Raw genomic sequence first — 24,115 nt, forward strand, 5'->3', positions numbered from 1 at the left:
AACTGTGTCCCCAAGTTCTAGTTTTCACAAAGGTGAAGCATCCTTTCAGCATCCATCCTGTTAACTTCCCTCATGATTTTATGCGTTTCAATAAGATCATCTCTCCTAAACTCCAATGGAAACAGGCCCAACTTCTCTAACCTTCTCTCATAAGACAACACTTCATCCCATAAATCAGCCCACGGAGCCTTTTATGCAATGCTTCTAATGGCATTATGCTCTTTGACATGTCCCTAAGACATGAAAGAATTTCTAAACTACATAACTCAAATTTTCTTATTTTTTGTTTATTTAAAAATGAACTTTGCTTATGGAGGGGAGGTGGTGCATCATGATATTGTCACTGGATTGGTAATCCAGAGACCCAGAGTAATGCTCGGGGGACCCAGGTTCAAATACCACAATGACAAATGGTGGAATTCTAATGGTGACCATGAAACTATTGTTGATTGCAATAAACCCCCGTCTGGGTCACTAATGCCTTTTAGTGGAATCTGCTAAAAGGAGATCTGCTGTCCTTACCTGGTCTGGCCTATATGTGACTCCAGACCCACAGCAAGGTGGCTGACCATTAACTTCCCCCTCAAGGGCAATTAGGGATGGACAATAAATGCTGGCCCATCCTGCGATGCCCATGTCCCATGAACAAATTAAAAAAAAATCTCACACCTTGGGCTAATAATAATAACAATAATCGTTATTGTCACAAGTAGGCTTACATTAACACTGCAATGAAGTTACTGTGAAAATCCCCTAGTCGCCACATCAAGATCCATTTTATGAAGGAGTTACTGAATGAAAATTGATGTGATTTGCATCTTTATCAGCTTATCCCTCTAGTAGAGTCTGACGGTCTACCAAGACCATAGTAGCTTCCTGGAACACGGCCATCAATATGGATAACAGTGCTTTCAGAGGCTAATCACTGGAAAGCCAGATCCAGACACCAAGTAAACATCTCTTCATGACATCATTGTGGAAGAAGGAAGTCACATGGCTTGAGTGACCATTTTGAAATCTGTGAAAACCCAGAAACTGAATTCTGCTGATTTAAGTCCAACCTGCAAACATCTGACAGCAAGACCCCAGGCTGACCAAGGAGCCTGCCGCCAGCCCTCCTCAAAACCTGTTCATCTGGAAGTCAATGGCCTCGCCTGCCAAGCAAACAATGTCTCTGAATGTCAACCTCATCTCAGGGTCTTCTTCCTTCAGCCAGGAACCTGCTTTAACTGTGAGGAAACCCCTTCTGGATTTGGACTTTCTGCACTCTGGCAATCATATGAACTGATATCCATTTCTGTGGGTTTTTTACTGTTAAGTTATTCATAGTTGCAAAACCCTTCTTTCTTATCTCCTTAATACATACATGTATGAGTGTGCATTCATGTGATTTTGTGACCATCCCCCACTCCAGGTTTGAATGTGTGAATAAACTGAATTTCTGATTTAATCCTAAGGAAATTTGCTCACTTTAAAAATCGGCTACACAAACAAAGGCGATGAGATTCTCCGTTTCATATATAGAGGCGAGATTCTCCGGACTCCGACACCGAAATCGCGTTCGGCGATCAGCCGGAGAATCCCCATTTACGACGAAATCAGGGTGTTACCTGAGGCCCACCCCCAGATACTCCGCCCCCGACAAGCTGAGTTCCCCACGGCGTGGGTCGCGTGTGCTATTTTTTGTCGGGAACTCGGTGTGGCAGCTGCGGACTCAGTCCAGTCCCGCCACACTTGGCGGAGAGCTGATCTGCTTGCAGGGGGGACTTTGGCAGGGGCTGGGGGACACTGGTGGGGGATGGTCTGGGGGTCGCGAGCCTGGCCAAAGTGGGGGGGCACTATTTGGCAGGACGAGTCCGCCCGCGGCCACGGATCCGGCAATTCTCCAGCCGTATTGGCAGCTAGAGCCGGGTGCTCTACGCTGCGTGCCTGCTAGCCCCCCACCAAATGGAAGATCGGTGGCCGTTTTGTGCCGATTCTTCGGTCATAAAAAGTCACCGTTCCCACGTTGGCGTCAGGACCTAACCCTGAAAATCGGAGAATCCAGCCCGAGGTGTTGACACTGGGACAGATTCGGTACACTTCTACGACAGCAAAATTGGCGCGGATCCTGGAGCAATTCCAGAACTGTTAATGGGCTAGCATTGGCGCCACGTGGAACACGAGTGATTCCAATGAAAAACAATGTCCGATCCGCCGGGGTTGGGATTGACACCCAAGGGGTTAACCAGCGGCAGTCATATATTAGAGCTCCACTCCCCACTCACACTCATTCCAGCCAACTAGATGGCACTGGTTGCGCTGGAACGCGCCCATCCCGTTGATGAATCGGCTGGGGCTAGAGGATACCTGGGAGGGGTGGCCTGGGGAATGGCACTAAGTTCACAGTGGGCAGTCAGCGGCATGTGCAGCTGCACCCCATCCACCCCGACCCAACAGCCCACCTCCTGGCCACCCCCCTCCCCCCACTACTCCCCGCACTGGCAGAAGCCCCCAAGGCCAGCAGCACAACTGTCATCACACTATAGCCCCCCCTTTCTCCCTCAGCAGCTATGTGAAACTCGCTGTTGGTAATTCCTCCCGGCGGATGCGGAGTTTCGCGGGAGCTCCGGAGAATACCGGGTCAGTCCCGCTAATGATGTGCCAATGGCATTTACTGCACGTGCGGAGTAGAACGCAGTGATGCCGCTGTCAAGGCACTGGAGCGTGGCATTCTGTTGGCAGCCAGGCTCTGGCCACGATTTCCACCTCATACATGATTCTCCGCCCAATCGTGTTTCCTGATTCCGGCGTTGGCCAACAGAGAATCCCACCCAAGATTTTTGGAATAAGCACCACAACCTATGTTTTCAAACAAAATACGCCTCTGCTTCTGGACCGACAGCAAGAGAATAAAGGAGTTCAGTTTTGTCTTGCTCTCCTGTCCGCAACACTTTTCTTCAATAAGGAGACCAAAACTGAACACCGTATTCCTGATGTGGTTTCACTAACTGTGCAGAATGTCCCTACTTTCCTTTTTGAACAATCTGAGATGGCAAAGCCACAAGATAAATACACATGCTTCCCCATTTGCTTTCATATGTCACCAGCATTACATTGACAGACAAGGTGAAGGATGCCAGCATGAACTGGGAGTGGAGTGCGGGGTTGGGGTTGCAGGAAGCATTGACCAGGGCGGATGGGGGTGGGCAAAAATGATGGTGTGGAAGGGGCTGTGGGGAAAGATGGCAGCATGAATTGGACAGGAGGGAGGATGGGAAATAGGTACAGTGTGAGCCGAGAGTGGCCGAAAGGTGTGTTCAAGTTCTTATGACGACTGTAAGCAATTTCAGAAAGAGAGCTGCTTTGTCGCAATAAACCACAGCAAGGGATATGTGATGATGGTCACAATTGTTGCAATGATCTTCCACCATAATTGATAGAATTTTGAATCTGCTTGATGTGTAGGTTCAGATAAATCAGTGCTCACTTGCACTGCACTAACTACTTACCAGTTAATAAAACAGAAAATGCTGGAAAAAACAGCAGGTCTAACAGCATCTGTGGAAGGAGAAACAGAGTGAACATTTTGAATCCCTGTGACTTCTTCAGAGCTTTTAAGTTGTCAGTTTTCAACCATGTATGCTGAACTTTCAAAAAACACCCAGAAAATATATCCCTTGCTACTTTGTAGGGTTACTGCGTCCTGCCTTGTACTGCTGCCAATGCGCACGTCTCACTCTGTAGGAATGATTGTGTGGCTGATGATGGTTCTGTACATCTCTGGGTTTCGCTCATAGGAACCTTTCCTTTCTTCTGCCCTCACCCTAAAACATGCTTCTCAGCAAAACAATGTGTAACTAAGAGTGTGCCGCACAGCTATAGACTGACTTCCAGTAAGGATCCATAGCTGGCCATCAGGATACGTGCTGGACTGAGCTAAGTTCTTTTACATCAGCACCTTAACTCAGCTTAGAATTTTGGGATGCAGGACTTCGTCCAGGTGTCCCATATGGGGAATCAGGGTCAGTTCGGAAATTCTTGGATTAAGGTGTGTCAGATTGAGGGGAGGCACTTACTCCTTTTTGCATTAGATCGATGGGCAGCGTTGGCATTTATGGCACTTTGGCTATACTCCCAGGCCGGCCGGGCCTGGTTTGAACATAGAACATACAGTGCAGAAGGAAGCCATTCGGCCCATTGAGTCTGCACCGACCCACTTAAGCCCTCACTTCCACCCAGTAACCCAATAACCCCTCCTAACCTTTTTGGTCACTCAGGGCAATTTTATCATGGCCAATCCACCTAACCTGCACGTCTTTGGCCTGTGGGAGGAAACCGGAGCACCCGGAGGAAACCCACGCAGACACGGGGAGGATGTGCAGACTCCGCACAGACAGTGACCCAGCGGGGAATCGAACCTAGGACCCTGGCGCTGTGAAGCCACCGTGCTAACCACTGTGCTACCGTGCTGCCCGATTGATCTTTTGTTGTTTAGAAACGTAACTTTATACTGAGGGTGGGGTATGTGCACTGGTGCTGTCAGTAAAGGCATTACTGAAGTATGATTAAAGGGAATGAGTCTTGGCAGAAATTGCTATTTAGTCAGGAGACAATAAACAATTTCCAATGACTTCCAGGAAAGGCCGATGGAACGCCCAGGAAAGCCGAGAGCTCTGTTAACAGCAGTTCTCACTGAGTATGTCAGCATTTGGAGAGGGTGGACTAGATTGTGTTGCAAGTGTGAAAGCTAAGTGCACACTAATGTAGATCGCTTATTTAGTAATTACTTTGGGGAGTTATATAAGAAAGCAGGTAAGATAACAAAGCTGGCTAATGTAACTTTTCCGTATCTGGCTATTATGTAAACAGCCCCCTCCCTGGCCCGTCCCACTCATGTGTTTCTATTTAAGGCTTTAAGAGCAGTCAGTTGCTATTGGTGTTCTCATCCCCCAGACTGCCTCTGGTCTCTCACTGGCAGAGAGGGACAGGCCCGGCTGTTTATTATTATTAACTGTGTCTCTGTGACGGCTGCTGGCAATCTCTCTGATTGTGTGTGAGATGGAATTGAGAGCTGTGGATATATTTGGCCTTATGCTAGCATCTTGTCGAGGATTAACGTTCCAAGAATCTTGAATTAAATACGAGTCTGAAGATTCAAATGTTACCAGTGCAGCAAAGGGGGGTTGGAAAGAAGATTCTATATGGCCAGATCTTTAAGAATATGCTGTATACTAAGCTTGAGTTCTGATTGGTCCAGGGGTGCTAAAGATTTGGCCTATCGTGTGTGGGATAGTTTGTCGCTCGCAGGGAGCCATGGCTGCGAGTTGGCTGACAGCTTGTTTTTTCCCTACTCCAGGTTCGGAGGCTGTGTCAGAGCCCATGGTTTTGGATCAATATGTGGTGGTCGCCAACTATGAAAAGCAGGAGAACTCTGAGATCAGCCTAAAGGCAGGAGAAGTGGTGGATGTTATTGAAAAAAGTGAGAGTGGTAAGTAAGAGAAATAAGTTTTAAAAATCTTCCTTCTTCTATCTCTCTCTCTTCCAGTCTTCGTACTGTACATTGCTTCCATCTGTGTCTGCCTTTGGCTCAGTATGAGGAGCTCCCTGTTGCTTTGGGCTCCAGGCCAAGATCTGCCTCTCTCTGTAGGAATGTCTGCAAAGTTCTGTATTAATTAAGAATGTAAAAGTGCTGTAAACACAACCTATATCCCGATACTCTGCACATTAGACTGTACCCAGCTCTGATAATACACTTTGATGAAATGGAAGGTTATTTTATTCCCCTTCGAGCCCCTCTCCTATAAACATGTGGTTACAGTTTGGAATCAATCCATTCTTTTCCTGAAAATTCCTTTTTAACATCTTTTTCTGTTTTTCCATTTTGACACCAATGTATCATTGTGGCTCTATATTTGTGCAATAAAGCTAATCTGGATTCCCGCAATATGTGCTGGCCCTGATGTTTCTGTGCTGTTTATTGAAGTGTTTGTATATGTAGAGAACTTGGCTGTTGCCCCAGTGGCTGTATTGCCTGCAGTGTTTGGATAGTGACTGGCACACGCACCGTGTGCTGCATTGTGTCAGTGTCCAAAGAAGTTGCTCTGTCAGAATTGGGTTCTGTACAGGTGATAATACACTGGTATCTGCCAGTGCCCCCTTGTCGTTTACACAAAGCACAGAGAGGCAAGGCAACCTATGACCTGTACTCCATTTAATTTTAGTACACTGAGCTCTTGAGTTCAGCATTAATTATATGAATTGTGTTGTGAGTTAATATGAAAACTGCACTACAAGTCTTGTGGCAAAATACTGTCTGAATCCATTGATAAAAGTCTTATTGAAGAGGTTTTCGATTTAGTTTTTGGAGCACTCTGTCCAAGTGCAGCAATATTATTTTCCCCATAATCCAATGGATACCTAGCCCAATCCAGCAGCTTCTACAGTAACTGTGTGACCCAGTACAGTATGCACAGTAACCACGTGATCCATGCTGTGTGTACTGCAACAGGGCTAACCAGTGCGTACCTAGGCAATCCACAGCAGTGCGTACATTGGGGTACACTGGGGATTGAGGGTGATTTAGAGATGTGGATCAGAAATTGGCTAGCTGAAAGAAGACAGAGGGTGGTGGTTGATGGGAAATGTTCAGAATGGAGTTCAGTCACAAGTGGAGTACCACAAGGATCTGTTCTGGGGCCGTTGCTGTTTGTCATTTTTATCAATGACCTAGAGGAAGGCGCAGAAGGGTGGGTGAGTAAATTTGCAGACGATACTAAAGTCGGTGGTGTTGTCGATAGTGTGGAAGGAAGTAGCAGGTTACAGAGGGATATAGATAAGCTGCAGAGCTGGGCTGAGAGGTGGCAAATGGAGTTTAATGTAGAGAAGTGTGAGGTGATTCACTTTGGAAGGAATAACAGGAATGTGGAATATTTGGCTAATGGAAAAGTTCTTGAAAGTGTGGATGAGCAGAGGGATCTAGGTGTCCATGTACATAGATCCCTGAAAGTTGCCACCCAGGTTGATAGGGTTGTGAAGAAGGCCTATGGAGTGTTGGCCTTTATTGGTAGAGGGATTGAGTTCCGGAGTCAGGAGGTCATGTTGCAGCTGTACAGAACTCTGGTACGGCCGCATTTGGAGTATTGCGTACAGTTCTGGTCACCGCATTATAGGAAGGACGTGGAGGCTTTGGAGCGGGTGCAGAGGAGATTTACCAGGATGTTGCCTGGTATGGAGGGAAAATCTTATGAGGAAAGGCTGATGGACTTGAGGTTGTTTTCGTTGGAGAGAAGAAGGTTAAGAGGAGACTTAATAGAGGCATACAAAATGATTAGGGGGTTGGATAGGGTGGACAGTGAGAGCCTTCTCCCGCGGATGGAAATGGCTGGCACGAGGGGACATAACTTTAAACTGAGGGGTAATAGATATAGGACAGAGGTCAGAGGTAGGTTCTTTACGCAAAGAGTAGTGAGGCCGTGGAATGCCCTACCTGCGACAGGGCATTTAAAAGTTTATTGGATAAACATATGGATGATAATGGTATAGTGTATGTTAGATGGCTTTTGTTTCGGTGCAACATCGTGGGCCGAAGGGCCTGTACTGCGCTGTATTGTTCTATGTTCTATTAACTGGGTGATCCAGTGCAGTGTGTACATTAACTGGGTGATCCAGTGCAGTGTGTACATTAACATTGTGATCCAGTGCATTGTGCACATAAACTGGGTGATCCAGTCAGTGTGTACATTAACAGGGTGATCCAGTGCAGTGCGTACATTAACTGGGTTATCCAGTGCAGTGTGTACATTAACTGGGTTATCCAGTGCAGTGTGTACATTAACTGGGTGATCCAGAGCAGTGTGTACATTAACTGGGTGATCCAGTGCAGTGTGTACATTAACAGGGTGATCCAGAGCAGTGTGTACATTAACTGGGTGATCCAGTGCAGTGTGTACATTAACTGGGTGATCCAGTGCAGTGTGTACATTAATTGGGTGATCCCTTGCAGTGTGTACATTAACTGGGTGATCCAGAGCAGTGTGTACATTAACTGGGTGATCCAGTGCAGTGTGTACATTAACAGGGTGATCCAGAGCAGTGTGTACATTAACTGGGTGATCCAGTGCAGTGTGTACATTAACTGGGTGATCCAGTGCAGTGTGTACATTAACAGGGTGACCCAGTGCAGTGTGTACATTAACTGGGTGATCCCGTGCAGTGTGTACATTAACTGGGTGATCCAGTGCAGTGTGTACATTAACAGGGTGATCCAGTGCAGCGTGTACATTAACATTGTGATCCAGTGCAGTGTGTACATTAACAGGGTGATCCAGTGCAGTGTGTACATTAACAGGGTGATCCAGTGCAGCGTGTACATTAACTGGGTGATCCAGTGCTGTGTGCACATTAACTGGGCAATCCAGTGCTGTGTGCACATTAACAGGGTGATCCAGTGCTGTGCGCACATTAACTGGGCGACCCAGTGCAGTGTATACATTAACAGGGCGATCCAGTGCTGTGTGCACATTAACTGGGCGACCCAGTGCAGTGTATACATTAACAGGGCGATCCAGTGCTGTGTGCACATTAACTGGGCGATCCAGTGCTGTGTGTACATTAACTGGGCGATCCAGTGCTGTGTGCACATTAACAGGGCGATCCAGTGCTGTGTGCACATTAACAGGGTGATCCAGTGCTGTGTATACATTAACAGGGCGATCCAGTGCTGTGTGCACATTAACAGGGTGATCCAGTGCTGTGTATACATTAACAGGGTGATACAGTGCTGTGTGCACATTAACAGGGTGATCCAGTGCTGTGTGCACATTAACTGGGCGATCCAGTGCTGTGTGCACATTAACAGGGCGATCCAATGCTGTGTGCACATTAACTGGGCGACCCAGTGCAGTGTATACATTAACAGGGCGATCCAGTGCTGTGTGCACATTAACAGGGTGATCCAGTGCTGTGTATACATTAACAGGGCGATCCAGTGCTGTGTGCACATTAACATGGTGATCCAGTGCTGTGTGCACATTAACTGGGCGATCCAGTGCTGTGTGCACATTAACAGGGCGATCCAATGCTGTGTGCACATTAACTGGGCGACCCAGTGCAGTGTATACATTAACAGGGCGATCCAATGCTGTGTGCGCATTAACAGGGTGATCCAGTGCTGTGTGCACATTAACTGGCCAATCCAGTGCTGTGTGCACATTAACTGGGCGACCCAGTGCTGTGTGCACATTAACAGGGCGATCCAGTGCTGTGTGCACATTAACTGGGCAATCCAGTGATGTGTGCACATTAACAGGGCGATCCAGTGCTGTGTGCACATTAACTGGGCGACCCAGTGCAGTATGTACAGTAACTAGACAATCCAGTTTAGTGTGTATGGTAACCGGGCAGTCCAGAGCAGCATGTATCGTAATCAGGTGATCCTGTACAGTAACTCGACAACCCAGTGCCGTGTGTATAGTGACAGGGTAATCCAGTGCCTTTAGTATAGTAACAGGATAATCCAGTGCTTTTAATATAGTAACAGGATAATCCAGTGGCCTTAGTATAGTAACAGGATAATCCAGTGCTTTTAGTATAGTAACAGGATAATCCAGTGCCCTCAGTAAAGTAACAGGGTAATCCAGTGCTGTTAGTATGGCAACAGGAGTTAAACTAAAATGTAGGACCTCAAAGGTAGTAATCTCAGAATTGCTAGCTGTGCCACAAGCTAGTCAGAGTAGGAATGTCAGGATAGATAGGATGAATGCGTGGCTTGAGAGATGGTGCAAGAGGGGAGGGATTCAAATTCCTGGGGCATTGGAACCGGTTCTGGGGGAGGTGGGACCAGTATAAACCGGACGATCTGCACCTGGGCAGGACTGGAACCGATGTCCTAGGGGGGTTGTTTGCTAGAGCTGTTGGGGAGGGTTTAAACTAATGTGGCAGGGGGATGGGAACCAATGCAGGAAGCCAGAAATAGTAAAACAGGGACAGAAACAAAAGGCAGTAAGGGGGAAAGTGTAAGGCAGAGGAGCCATAGTCAAAAAAAGTACAAGGTACAGTGACTGAGGGGAGCTCAGTGAATAGGCCCAATAATACTAAAAGGAATAAAACGGGAAGTAAAGACATAAATGATAAGCGATGTGGCAGGTTGTTACATGAAGATATGGGTTAAATGACAAGGAAAATTAGGAGAAATGTTAAGAGGAAATATAACTTAGGAGAGGTTACTGATCGAGGTGTTAAGATTCAAAACAGAGGTATAAAAGCCAACATAAGTGTACTTTACCTGAATGCTCGTAGTATTCGGAATAAGGTAAATGAGTTGATGGAGCAAATCATCATGAATGACTATGATTTAGTGGCCATTACTGAAACATGGTTGAAGGATGGTCACGACTGGGAGTTAAATATCCAAGGGTATCAAACTATTCGGAAGGACAGAGTGGATGGTAAGGGAGGTGGTGTAGCTCTGTTATTTAAGGATGACATCCAGGCAACAGTAAGGGATGACATCGGTGCTATGGAGGATAAGGTTGAATCCATTTGGGTGGAAATCAGGAATAGTAAGGCGAAAAAGTCACTGATAGGAGTAATCTATAGGCCACCAAATAGTAACATTATGGTGGGGCAGCTCTCGCTCGGGTGTCCGGGCCTAGTCCCTCGAGGGCTGCCTGAGCACCTGGCTGGCTGTTGCTGCTGCTGAACTGGCCTGATGGCCTCTGTTCTGTTTGGCTGCCTGCTCGCCCTCCTCAGCCCTGGCCTGGAGGTCAAGAGTCGCCCCCTGCGGCCCTCAAAGAGCCAGCGCCACCTTCTCGTTTTGATGCCGTCTTTGCAGGCTTGCACCCTGCTGTTAGGTAGATCACCTCACTTTTACCGCAGGCCGCCTACCAGACAGAATTCTAGAAATCTGGCTGCTGTTTTGCACCTTTACTCAATTAAATGTTTGAAATTTCACTCCAATTCAAGGGATCCATGTCTGAACTGCTCTAAGTGTCCACCACCTCTCGACGTCTGGCAAACTGTTTTCCTGCTCCACACCTGTCAGAGCCCCATGTCATCAGGTATTACCTGCTGATAGACTCAAGAATAAGATTAACAATAAATGTAGAGCTTTCATGGTGTTCCCACCACACAAACAGCCCCCCGCCCCCATTGGCCAGGGTCCTGTGCTACACCGCTGTGTTCCGTTGAATGTTCTCCTTTGAGTGCATTGTTAACAGTAACAGGTTATCCAATGTAATATGTAAAGTAAGCAGCAAATCCAGGGCAATGTGTATGTTAACAGGGTGATCCAGTGCAGTGTGTGTAATAACCATTCAACCCAGGGCAGTGTGTGTAGTAACCAGTCAACCCACTGCAGTGTGTGTAATAACCATTCAACCCAGGGCAGTGTGTGTAGTAACCATTCAACCCAGGGCAGTGTGTGTAGTAACCATTCAACCCAGGGCAGTGTGTGTAGTAACCATTCAACTCAGGGCAGTGTGTGTAGTAACCATTCAACCCAGGGCAGTGTGTGTAGTAACCATTCAACCCAGGGCAGTGTGTGTAGTAACCAGTCAACCCAGTGCAGTGTGTGTAATAACCATTCAACCCAGGGCAGTGTGTGTAGTAACCATTCAACCCAGGGCAGTGTGTGTAGTAACCAGTCAACCCAGGGCAGTGTGTGTAGTAACCATTCAACCCAGGGCAGTGTGTGTAGTAACCATTCAACCCAGGGCAGTGTGTGTAGTAACCAGTCAACCCAGGGCAGTGTGTGTAGTAACCATTCAACCCAGGGCAGTGTGTGTAATAACCATTCAACCCAGGGCAGTGTGTGTAATAACCATTCAACCCAGGGCAGTGTGTGTAATAACCATTCAACCCAGGGCAGTGTGTGTAGTAACCAGTCAACTCAGGGCAGTGTGTGTAGTAACCAGTCAACTCAGGGCAGTGTGTGTAGTAACCATTCAACCCAGGGCAGTGTGTGTAGTAACCATTCAACTCAGGGCAGTGTGTGTAGTAACCATTCAACCCAGGGCAGTGTGTGTAGTAACCAGTCAACCCAGTGCAGTGTGTGTAGTAACCATTCAACCCAGGGCAGTGTGTGTAATAACCATTCAACCCAGGGCAGTGTGTGTAGTAACCAGTCAACCCAGGGCAGTGCGTATATTCCTAGGCTCACCGGAATAGATTTTGAGCTACATTTTATAAGGTAAGAGTTTTTCTTTTGTTTTCTTCTCACACTTACTTGAGGGTAGCAAGTTAGATTTAATATTGAATAGCTGGATAGATGTAGAAATAATAGGGTTCGTGTGGTGGGAGACCTTAATTTTCCTCATATTTACTGGAAATCCCTTAGGGCTAGGGGTCTGGATGGTGAGGAATTTGTTAAGTGTGTCCACGAAGGTATTTTGGAACAATATGTGGATAGTCCAACTAGAGAAGTGGCTATACTGGACCTAGTACTAGGGAACGAGCCTGGCCAGGTCATCAAAGTTGCAGTGGTAGAACATGTGGCGAACAGTGACCACAATTCCGTAAGCTTTCGGATACTCATGTGAGCATGTGGGAGTCTTTTAAGGAGCAGGTAATGGAAGTGCAGGAAAGGCATGTGCCGTGAGAAAGGAAGGACAGGAAAGGCAGGATTCGGGAACCATGGATGACCAGGGAAATTGCGAGTCTAGTCAAAAAGCAAAAAGATGCATACCTGAGGTACCGGCAACTAAAAACAGATGAAGCACTTGAAGAGCACAAGCAAAGTAAAAAAGAGCTCAAGCAGGGAGTTAGGAGGGAAAAAGGGGTCACAAAACGACCTTGGCAGACAGGATTAAGGAGAATCCCAAGGCATTTTATGCGTATGTTAGGAACAAGAGGAAGAGTCGGTCCACTCAAGGACAAAGGAGGGAAATTATGTGCAGAACCAAAGGAAGTAGGTGAGGTCCTGAATGGGTATTTTGCATCGGTATTCACAAAGGAGAAGGACACGTTGATTGGTGGTGTCTCAGAGGGATGTGTAAACACTTTAGAGCACGTTGTTAGGTGTGTTAAAAAGCATTAAGGTAGACAAATCCCCAGGGCCAGCTGACATCTATCCCAGATTCCTGAGGGAGACACGAGATGAAATCGCTGGGACTCTAACAGAAATCTTTGTTTCCTCGTTGGCCATAGTGAGATCCCAGAGGATTGGAGGATAGCCAATGTTGTACCGTTATTTAAGAAGGGTTGCAAGGATAATCTGGGTAATTATAGGCCAGTGAGCTTGAATTCAGTGATAGTGAAATTGTTGGAAAAGATTCTCAGAGATACGATCTATGCACATTTGAAAGTGAATGGTCTTATTTGCGACAGACAGCATGGTTTTGTACGAGGGAGGTCATGTCTCACTAATTTAATTGAGTTTTTTGAGGAGGCAGAAAAATGATTGACAAGGGAAAGGCTGTGGATGTTGTCTACATGGACTTTAGTAAATTGATAAGGTCCCTCATGGCAGGCTGGTGCAAAAGATTAGATCACATGGGGTCAGGAGTGAACTAGCTGGATGGATTCAGAACTGGCTTGTCCATAGAAGACAGAGGGTAGCAGTGGAAGGGTGTTTTTCCAAATGGAGGTCTCTTACTAGTGGTGTTCCGCAGGGATCAGTACTGGAACCTCTGCTCTTTGTAATATATATAAATGACTGAGAAGAAAATGTAGCGGGTCTGATTAGCAAGTTTGCGGATGATACTAAGATTGTAGGCATTGCGGATATTGATGAAGGTTGTCAGAGAATATAGCAGGATACACATAGGCTGCAAAATTGGGCGGAGAAATGGCAGATGGAATTTAATCCAGACAAATGTGAGGTGGTACATTTTGGGAGATCAAATTCAGGTGGGAGCTATAAAATAAATCAGGAGCATAGAGACACAGAGACATCTGGGCGTGCAGGTCCACAGATCCTTAAAAGTAGCAGCACAGGTGGAAATGCTTGCCTTTATAGGACAGGGTTTCGAGTATAAAAACTCGGAAAGTATGTTACAGTTATATAGAACGTTGGCTAGGCCACATTTGGAGTACTGTGTCCAATTCTGGTCACCACATTATCAGAAGGACGTGGAGGTTTCGGAGAGAGTACAGAAAAGGTTTACCAGGATGTTGCCTGGTATGGAGGGATTTGCTTTGGGGAGAGATTGAATAAACTGGGATTGTTCTCCCTAGTGAGACGGAAGCTGAGGGGCGACCTGATAGAAGTTTGTAAATTATTAGGGGGATAGATAGGGTGAACAGTTGGAGGTTTTTTCCCAGGGAGGAAATGACAATTACAAGGGGGCACAAGTTCAGGGTGAGGGGGGAAAGGCTCAGTGGAGATGTGCGGGGCAAGTGTTTTACACAGAGGCTGGTGGTGGTCTGGAATACACGGCCAAGTGAGGTGGTTGAGGCAGATACGTTAGCGACCTTTAAGACTTATCTGGATAGGCACATGAACAGACGGGGTATAGAAGGATACAAGCGGTTGGTTTAGATGCAGCTAGTGATTGGCGCAGGCTTGGAGGGCCGAAGGGCCTGTTCCTGTGCTGTATTGTTCTTTGCTCTTTGACTCATTTGTCTCATCTGGGTTTTTTTATCACTGATTTGTTTTCCGGATGAATTTTGCACCAGGAACCAAGCAGTGTGTCCAAAGTGCAATTGAACACTGTTGTAAGTAAAGCAGAGGGACGTGGCTCATTGTTTACATATACATGTGCAGCTTGCTGACAATAATTGAAGAGCATTTCTATGAACTCCAGTATCTTCTACAGTTTTCATTGCGAACTATGAGCTCATCAATGATGGCCTGAGCATCAACATGGATATTGTGAGTCAAATGAATATGGAGACATTCTCCTTCAGCAACCTCCCCCCATAACACACCTGGTGGGCTAGTGGAGGGGGCTCAAACCCAAATAGTTTACGTGTCACTTCAATGCTCGGGAATTTAGAACAATAATAGTTTTCAGCATGGATGGAACTCATTTAGCCCATTGCATTGTGCTGGCTTTTTGTTCGAACACTCTAATCCCAGTGCCACTGATTCACACCCTCCTTATAACCCTTGACCACCTTCTGCTTTCATACAGGTTAGAACTGTTCTTGACATTTATTTGGAGAAAGACGGCCTTTGTTTAGCCAAACCACCGAGGTAGTCAATATCATTAATAAATCAGCAGGTGAACTTGTTCTAATTTGTGGTTTCCGGACACTGACGCACAAGCAGTTTTTCTTTCGGTCCTTCAATTGGATAAATACTTATCATAGAATTTACAGTGCAGAAGGAGGCCATTCGGCCCATCAAGTCTGCACCGGCTCTTGGAAAGAGCACCCTACCCAAGCCCACACCCCCACCCTATCCCCAAAACCCAGTAACCCCACCCAACACTATGGGTTATTTTGGACACTAAGGGCAATTTATCATGGCCAATCCACCTAACCTGCACATCTTTGGACTGTGGGAGGAAACCGGAGCACCCGGAGGAAACCCACACACACACGGGGAGAACGTGCAGACTCCGCACAGACAGTGACCCAAGCCGGGAATCGAACCTGGGACCCTGGAGCTGTGAAACAATTGTGCTAACCACTGTGCTACCGTGCTGCCCTTGTAGGGAAGAAATTTGGAGGGTTTTGTGGAAAGAACAGGGAGAGTGACTAATTGGATCGTTCTTTCCAGGCATGATGAGCTAGTGGCCTCCTTCTAACCTAGTCATCTTACTTCAATTGATAAACTATTGGAGTTGGTTATTTGGGAAACCCACAAGGGCTAGTTTTACTGTTTTCTTTGAAGAAATAACGGAGAGGAGAAAGGAAATGTAATGGTTAGAATTGTTACACCCCTTTTCAAAAAAGGAAAGAGGAGGAAATGTGGTAACTGCACGTCAGTCTGACTAGCTTGATCAAGTTATTTGATGAAGTAACAGAGTGGGTTGATGAGGGGATTGCAGTTGATGTTGTGTCAACAGACTTTCAAAAGGCATTTACTAAAGCACCACATTTTTGATTTGTTAGAAAAATTGAAGGTCATGGCATTAAAAGGGCAGTGACAGTATAGAGATGAAATTGGCTAAAGGACAGAAAACAGAGTAATCTTGAGCTGTTGTTTTCAGACTAGTGGGGAAGTACAATAGTTTTACCCAAGGATCATTATTAGGACCACTGGACATCATTTCAAAGTTTGCAGGTGGCACATAACTTGTAAGTGTAGTAAATAGCGAGGAGAGTAGAAATAAATGCCAGAAACAGCGCAGAGTGCAGTGGACACTGCGCGTTAAAAGAGTGGGAACGGTGAGGGCAGCTTCAGTGCTAGAAACATTGAGGCGAGAACCAGCAAATCACGCGCACGTATGTTCTGGGGCTGCGAGAAGTCCGAGAGATACTGGGAGGGAGTATTCGGGATGGTATTGAAGATTGTGGGGGCAGAGGTCGGGCCGGACCCAATGGTGGCGATTTTTGGGGTATCGGAAATGCCAGAGCTGATGGAGGGGACGGCGGCTGATGTTGTGGCGTTCGCCTCTCTTATTGCCTGTGAAAAATTCTGTTGGATTGGCGATCGGCAACACCACTGAGGGTGGGGGCCTGGCTGGGGGAAATGTACGATTTCCTCCAGCTGAAAAAGATCAAGTTTGAGTTGAGGGGATCAGTGGGGGGCTTTAAGACACGGTGGGGACTGTTCATGTCCATATTTGAGGAATTGTTTGTCGCGGGGGGCAGTAGGGGAGGGAGTGAAAATGGAAAAACCTGCACAAACTGTGAACTGTGGGGTGTTGATAATGTGTTTTGATTCATGTCTTTGTACTTTTGAATATGTTTGGAATAAAATACATTAAAAAAAGAAACAGTGAGGAGAGAAGTGGACCTGGCGGGTTAAAGAGTGAGCAGTGAGGAGAGTGGGAACAGTGAGGAGAGTGGGAACAGTGAGGAGAGAAGCGGACACGGCAGATTAAAGAGTGGAAACAGTGAGGAGAGTAGAGGACAGGGCGGGTTAAAGAGTGGGAACAGTGAGGGGAATAGAGGACACGGCGGGTTAAAGAGTGGAAACAGTGAGGGGAATAGAGGACACGGCGGGTTAAAGAGTGGGAGCAGTGAGGGGAGAAGCGGACACGGCAGATTAAAGAGTGGGAATAGTGAGGAGAGAAGCGGACACGGCAGATTAAAGAGTGGGAACAGTGAGGAGAGAAGCGGACACGGCAGATTAAAGAGTGGAAACAGTGAGGAGAGTAGAGGACAGGGCGGGTTAAAGAGTGGAAACAGTGAGGAGAGTAGAGGACATGGCGGGTTAAAGAGTGGAAACAGTGAGGGGAATAGAGGACACGGCGGGTTAAAGAGTGGGAGCAGTGAGGAGAGAAGCGGACACGGCAGATTAAAGAGTCGGAACAGTGAGGAGAGATGCGGACACGGCGGGTTAAAGAGTGGGAGCAGTGAGGAGAGAAGCGGACACGGCAGATTAAAGAGTGGAAACAGTGAGGAGAGTAGAGGACAGGGCGGGTTAAAGAGTGAAAACAGTGAGGAGAGTAGAGGACACGGCGGGTTAAAGAGTGGAAACAGTGAGGGGAATAGAGGACACGGCGGGTTAAAGAGTGGGAGCAGTGAGGAGAGAAGTGGACACGGCAGATTAAAGAGTGGGAACAGTGAGGAGAGAAGCGGACACGGCGGATTAAAGAGTGGAAACAGTGAGGAGAGTAGAGGACAGGGCGGGTTAAAGAGTGGAAACAGTGAGGGGAATAGAGGACACGGCGGGTTAAAGAGTGGGAAAAGTGAGGAGAGAAGCGGACACGGCGGGTTAAAGAGTGGGAGCAGTGAGGAGAGTAGAGGACACGGCGGGTTAAAGAGTGGGAAAAGTGAGGAGAGAAGCGGACACGGCAGGTTAAAGAGTGAGAAAAGTGAGAAGAGAAGCGGACACGGCGGGTTAAAGAGTGGGAGCAGTGAGGAGAGTAGAGGACACGGCGGGTTAAAGAGTGGAAACAGCGAGGAGAATAGACGACACGGCGGGTTAAAGTATGGAAACAGTGAGGGGAATAGAGGACACGGCGGGTTAAAGAGTGGAAACAGTGAGGGGAAGGACACGGCGGGTTAAAGAGTGGGAACAGTGAGGAGAATAGACGACACGGCGGGTTAAAGAGTGGAAACAGTGAGGGGAATAGAGGACTCGGCGGGTTAAAGAGTGGGAACAGTGAGGAGAGAAGCGGACACGGCAGATTAAAGAGTGGGAACAGTGAGGAGAGATGCGGACACGGCGGCTTAAAGAGTGGGAACAGTGAGGAGAGAAGCGGACACGGCGGGTTAAAGAGTGGGAACAGTGAGGAGAGTAGAGGACACGGCGGCTTAAAGAGTGGGAACAGTGAGGAGAGAAGCGGACACGGCAGATTAAAGAGTGGGAACAGTGAGGAGAGATGCGGACACGGCGGCTTAAAGAGTGGGAACAGTGAGGAGAGAAGCGGACACGGCAGATTAAAGTGGAAACAGTGAGGCGAGTAGAGGACACGGCGGGTTAAAGAGTGGAAACAGTGAGGGGAATAGAGGACTCGGCGGGTTAAAGAGTGGGAGCAGTGACGAGAGAAGTGGACCTGGCGGGTTAAAGAGGGAGCAGTGAGGAGAGTGGGAACAGTGAGGAGAGTGGGAGCAGTGAGGAGAGAAGCGGACACTGCAGATTAAAGAGTGGAAACAGTGAGGAGAGTAGAGGACACGGCGGGTTAAAGAGTGGAAACAGTGAGGGGAATAGAGGACACGGCGGGTTAAAGAGTGGGTGCAGTGAGGAGAGAAGCGGACACGGCAGATTAAAGAGTGGGAACAGTGAGGAGAGAAGCGGACACGGCGGGTTAAAGAGTGGGAACAGTGAGGAGAGAAGCGGACACGGCAGATTAAAGAGTGGAAACAGTGAGGAGAGTAGAGGACATGGCAGATTAAAGAGTGGGAACAGTGAGGAGAGAAGCGGACACGGCAGATTAAAGAGTGGAAACAGTGAGGGGAATAGAGGACACGGCGGGTTAAAGAGTGGGAGCAGTGAGGAGAGAAGCGGACACGGCAGATTAAAGAGTGGGAACAGTGAGTAGAGAAGCGGACACGGCAGATTAAAGAGTGGAAACAGTGAGGAGAGTAGAGGACAGGGCGGGTTAAAGAGTGGAAACAGTGAGGAGAGTAGAGGACACGGCGGGTTAAAGAGTGAAAACAGTGAGGGGAATAGAGGACACGGCGGGTTAAAGAGTGGGAGCAGTGAGGAGAGAAGTGGACACGGCAGATTAAAGAGTGGGAACAGTGAGGAGAGAAGCAGGCACGGCGGATTAAAGAGTGGAAACAGTGAGGAGAGTAGAGGACAGGGCGGGTTAAAGAGTGGAAACAGTGAGGGGAATAGAGGACACGGCGGGTTAAAGAGTGGCAGCAGTGAGGAGAGTGGGAACAGTGAGGAGAGAAGTGGACACGGCAGATTAAAGAGTGGGAACAGTGAGGAGAGAAGCGGACACGGCGGGTTAAAGAGTGGGAGCAGTGAGGAGAGTAGAGGACACGGCGGGTTAAAGAGTGGGAAAAATGAGGAGAGAAGCGGACACGGCGGGTTAAAGAGTGGGAAAAGTGAGGAGAGAAGCGGACACGGCGGGTTAAAGAGTGGGAGCAGTGAGGAGAGTAGAGGACACGGCGGGTTAAAGAGTGGAAACAGCGAGGAGAATAGACGACACGGCGGGTTAAAGTATGGAAACAGTGAGGGGAATAGAGGACACGGCGGGTTAAAGAGTGGAAACAGTGAGGGGAAGGACACGGCGGGTTAAAGAGTGGGAACAGTGAGGAGAATAGACGACACGGCAGGTTAAAGAGTGGAAACAGTGAGGGGAATAGAGGACTCGGCGGGTTAAAGAGTGGGAGCAGTGAGGAGAGAAGCGGACACGGCAGATTAAAGAGTGGGAACAGTGAGGAGAGATGCGGACACGGCGGCTTAAAGAGTGGGAACAGTGAGGAGAGAAGCGGACACGGCAGATTAAAGTGGAAACAGTGAGGCGAGTAGAGGACACGGCGGGTTAAAGAGTGGAAACAGTGAGGGGAATAGAGGACACGGCGGGTTAAAGAGTGGGAGCAGTGAGGAGAGAAGTGGACCTGGCGGGTTAAAGAGGGAGCAGTGAGGAGAGTGGGAACAGTGAGGAGAGTGGGAGCAGTGAGGAGAGAAGCGGACACTGCAGATTAAAGAGTGGAAACAGTGAGGAGAGTAGAGGACACGGCGGGTTAAAGAGTGGAAACAGTGAGGGGAATAGAGGACACGGCGGGTTAAAGAGTGGGTGCAGTGAGGAGAGAAGCGGGCACGGCAGATTAAAGAGTGGGAACAGTGAGGAGAGAAGCGGACACGGCAGATTAAAGAGTGGGAACAGTGAGGAGAGAAGCGGACACGGCAGATTAAAGAGTGGAAACAGTGAGGAGAGTAGAGGACACGGCAGATTAAAGAGTGGGTGCAGTGAGGAGAGAAGCGGACACGGCGGGTTAAAGAGTGGGAACAGTGAGGGGAATAGAGGACACGGCGGGTTAAAGAGTGGAAACAGTGAGGGGAATAGAGGACACGGCGGGTTAAAGAGTGGAAACAGTGAGGGGAATAGAGGACACGGCAGGTTAAAGAGTGGAAACAGTGAGGAGAGTAGAGGACACGGCAGATTAAAGAGTGGGTGCAGTGAGGAGAGAAGCGGACACGGCAGATTAAAGAGTGGGTGCAGTGAGGAGAGAAGCGGACACGGCGGGTTAAAGAGTGGGAACAGTGAGGGGAATAGAGGACACGGCGGGTTAAAGAGTGGGAACAGTGAGGGGAATAGAGGACACGGCGGGTTAAAGGGTGAGAGCAGTGAGGAGAGTAGACGACACGGCGGGTTAAAGAGTACTTGGTTTGAGAAAAAAAATCAACAGTGACGTGACAGGAAAGTGTTAAGCTGATTGGTTGGTGAGTAACTCATATTAGGGACTGTGTCTAAATAGCTGAAACTTATATAACTGAAATAGACAACAGCTAGGGAGCGAAGCTTGGAGGATTAAGGAGAAGTCAATCTGAAAGCAGAACCAGGAAATCTAAAAAGCTGATTGAGTAAGAACGTTTCTATATTCCATAATAACAAGGAGCAGAGAAGAAGGGTATTCCGGCACGCAACTGTTTAAGAAAGGCTGTAGAGATAAGCCAGGGAACTATAGACCAGTGACTCTCACGTCAGTGGTAGGGAAACTATTGGAGAAAATTTACCTCTACTTGGAGAGGCAAGGTTTGATGAGGAATAGTCAGCGTGGCTTTGTCAGAGGGAGGACATGCCTAACAAATTTGATTGAATGTTTTGAGAAGGTGATCAGGCGTGTAGATGAGGGTAGTGCAGTTGATGTAGTTTACATGGATTTCAGCAAAGCCTTCAACAAGGGCTTGTTCTAATATTCTATGCCATGACTGATAAAGGCAAATGTCCCACATGTCCTCTTAACTATTCACCTGCTTTGCCACCTTCAGGGATCTGTGAACAAGTACCCCAAGATCCATCTGTTCCTTTGAGCTTCCTAATGTCCTCTCATTCATTACATACTCCCTTGTCCTGCTTCTTCTTCCAATGTGAATCACCTCGCACTGATCAGTGTTTAATGTTTTGAGTATGTTTGGAATAAAATACATTAAAAAAAGAAACAGTGAGGAAAGAACCACTCTGCCCTCTGACCAACCCATTTATATCTTCCTGTAACCTACAACTTCACTGTTAACCACCTACCAATCTTGGTGTCGTCTGTAAACGTACTAATTATTCCCCCCACGTTCTCATCCAAGTCATTTATATATATATATATAAAACAAACAATAAGGAACCCAGCACTGATCCCTGTGGTATGCCGCTGGACAGCGGCCTCCAGTTACTCAAACAGCTTCTATCACTGTCCTCTGTATCCTATTACTGAGCCAGTTTTGAATCAATCTCGCCAGGTTATCTTGAATTCCGTGTACTTCGACCTCCTCAATCCATGTGGCACCTTGTCAAAAGCTTTGCTCAAATCCAAATAAACTCCATCAACTGCACTTCCTTGATCCACACACATGGTCACTTTATCAAAAAATTCAATCAAATTTGTTAGGCATGACCTCCCTCTCACAAAGCCATGCTGACTTTCCCTAATCAACCCAGGCCTTTCCAAGTAGAGATATATTCTTTCAGAATTTTCTCCAGTAGTTTCCTTACCACTGGCTTGAGACTCACAGGTCTGTAATTCCCTGGTTTATATCTACCGCCCTTCTTGAAAAGTGGAATGACATCAGCTGTTCTCAAATCCTCTGGAACTTCCCCCGTGGCCAGAGATGAATTAAAATCTTGAGTCAGAGCCCCTGCAATTTTGCCTCACCTCCTACAGCAGCCTGAGGATTTGTTTATTTTTAAGCCCGTCAAAACTTCCAATACCTCCTCACTTCCTATGTTAAACTGCTCAAGGTCCTCACAGTCCTATTGCCTGAATTCTTAACCGATGTCCTCCTCTTCCTGAGTGAAGACTGATGAGAAGTATTCATTTAACACCCCAGTTTCCTGCGGCTCCACACACACAGATTGCCCCCTTGGTCTCTAATGGACCCTATTCTTTCCCTGGTTAACCTCTTCCCTTAATGTATTTATAGAATATCTTCAAGCTCTCCCTAATCTTATTCACCAGTCCTTTTTCATGCCCCCTTTTTGCTCTTCTAATTGCCTTTTTTTTAAGTTTCCTCTTCCACTTCCTATCTTACTCTAGGGCTGCAGTTGAATTTCTCCCTTTGGACTTGCTAAAAGCCTTTCTCTTCCTCCTTATCCAGTCCTGGATTGTCCTGGACATCCAGGGTTCCCTGAACTTATTGCTCCTACATTTCTTCCTACAGGGAACATGTTGGACCTGTACTATCCCCATTTCCTTTTTGAATCCCATCCACTGCTCTGCTGTAGAAGGAGTAAAAAGTGTGGGAATGCAGTAGTTATAGGGGATTCAATTGTAATTTTTGTTGCCGCAAATTAAACTTCAGGATGGTGTGTTGCCTCCCAGGTACTATGGTCAAGGATGTCTTAGAACTGTTGCAGGACATTCTGGAGGGGGAGGATGAACAGCCAGTGGCCGTGGTACACATCGGTACCAACGACATAGGTAAAAAAAGACATGAGGTCCTAAAAGCAGAATGTAGGGAGTTAGGAAGAAAGTTGAGAAGTTGGAACTCAAAGGTAGTGATCTCAGGATTACTCCCAGTGCCACGTTCTAGTCAGAGTAGAAATAACAGGATATATCGGATAAATCCGTGGCTGAAGAGATGGTGTGAGAGGGAGGGTTTCAGATTCCTGGCACATTAGGATCGGTTCTGGGGGAGATGGTACAAACTGGACGGGTTACACGTGGACACGACCGGGACTGATACCAGGGGAAGTATTTGCTGAGTGGCTGTGGAGGGTTTCAACTAAAATGGCAAGGGGATGGGAACCGATGCACGGATTCAGGAGGAGGAGGAAACACGGACAAAAACAAAAGACAGAAAGATAGGCAGAGAAAACAACGGCAGATTTAATCAGGGCCATAGTGAAAAATATTGGGAGCGAGATAAGTTATGTTAAAAATCAGGCTTCAAGGCTTTGTGCCTCAATGCGCAGAGCATTCACAATAAAGCGGATGGCCTAATTGCACAGAAAGACGTAAACGGGATTACGGAAACATGGCTGCAGGGTAACTGGGGAAAAAACCTTGATGGGCTTCGTATATAGACCCTCAAACTGCAGTGATGTTGGTAATGGCATTAAACAAGAAATTAGAGACGCATGTGATAAAGGATCATCTGTAATTATGAGAAGCTGTTTAGCACGGGGTAAATTGCTGGCTTTGAAAGCAGACCAAGGCAGGCCAGCAGGACGGTTCGATTCCCATAACAGCCTCCCCGAACAGGCGCCGGAATGTGACGACTAGGGGCTTTTCACAGTAACTTCATTTGAAGCCTACTTGTGACAATAAGCGATTTTCATTTCATTTTCATTTTAATCTGCATATAGATTGGGTAAATCAAATATACCACAATACCGTAGAGGAGAAATTCCTGGACTGTATACTCCAGAACCAAATGTTGAGGAACCAACCAGAGAGCAGGCCATCCTAGGGTGGGTATTGTGCAATGAGAACGGAATGATTGGCAATCTAGTTGTGTGAGACCCCTTGG

At 47.3% G+C, this 24,115-nt stretch overlaps 1 protein-coding gene across 4 annotated transcripts in view; it reads left to right on the plus strand.

Annotated features, from left to right (window-relative positions):
* Positions 1-24,115, plus strand: part of sh3pxd2aa (SH3 and PX domains 2Aa) — a 395,200-nt gene that overhangs the window by 230,648 nt on the left and 140,437 nt on the right. For all 4 annotated transcript variants that reach the window (XM_072479783.1, XM_072479782.1, XM_072479785.1 and 1 more), the window contains exon 7: positions 5,339-5,470. In XM_072479783.1, the coding sequence (XP_072335884.1) occupies positions 5,339-5,470 (132 nt within the window). The remainder of the gene's footprint in view (positions 1-5,338; positions 5,471-24,115) is intronic.

This window comes from Scyliorhinus torazame, chromosome 16 (genome assembly GCF_047496885.1).
Source record: "Scyliorhinus torazame isolate Kashiwa2021f chromosome 16, sScyTor2.1, whole genome shotgun sequence".
NCBI lineage: Eukaryota > Metazoa > Chordata > Chondrichthyes > Carcharhiniformes > Scyliorhinidae > Scyliorhinus > Scyliorhinus torazame.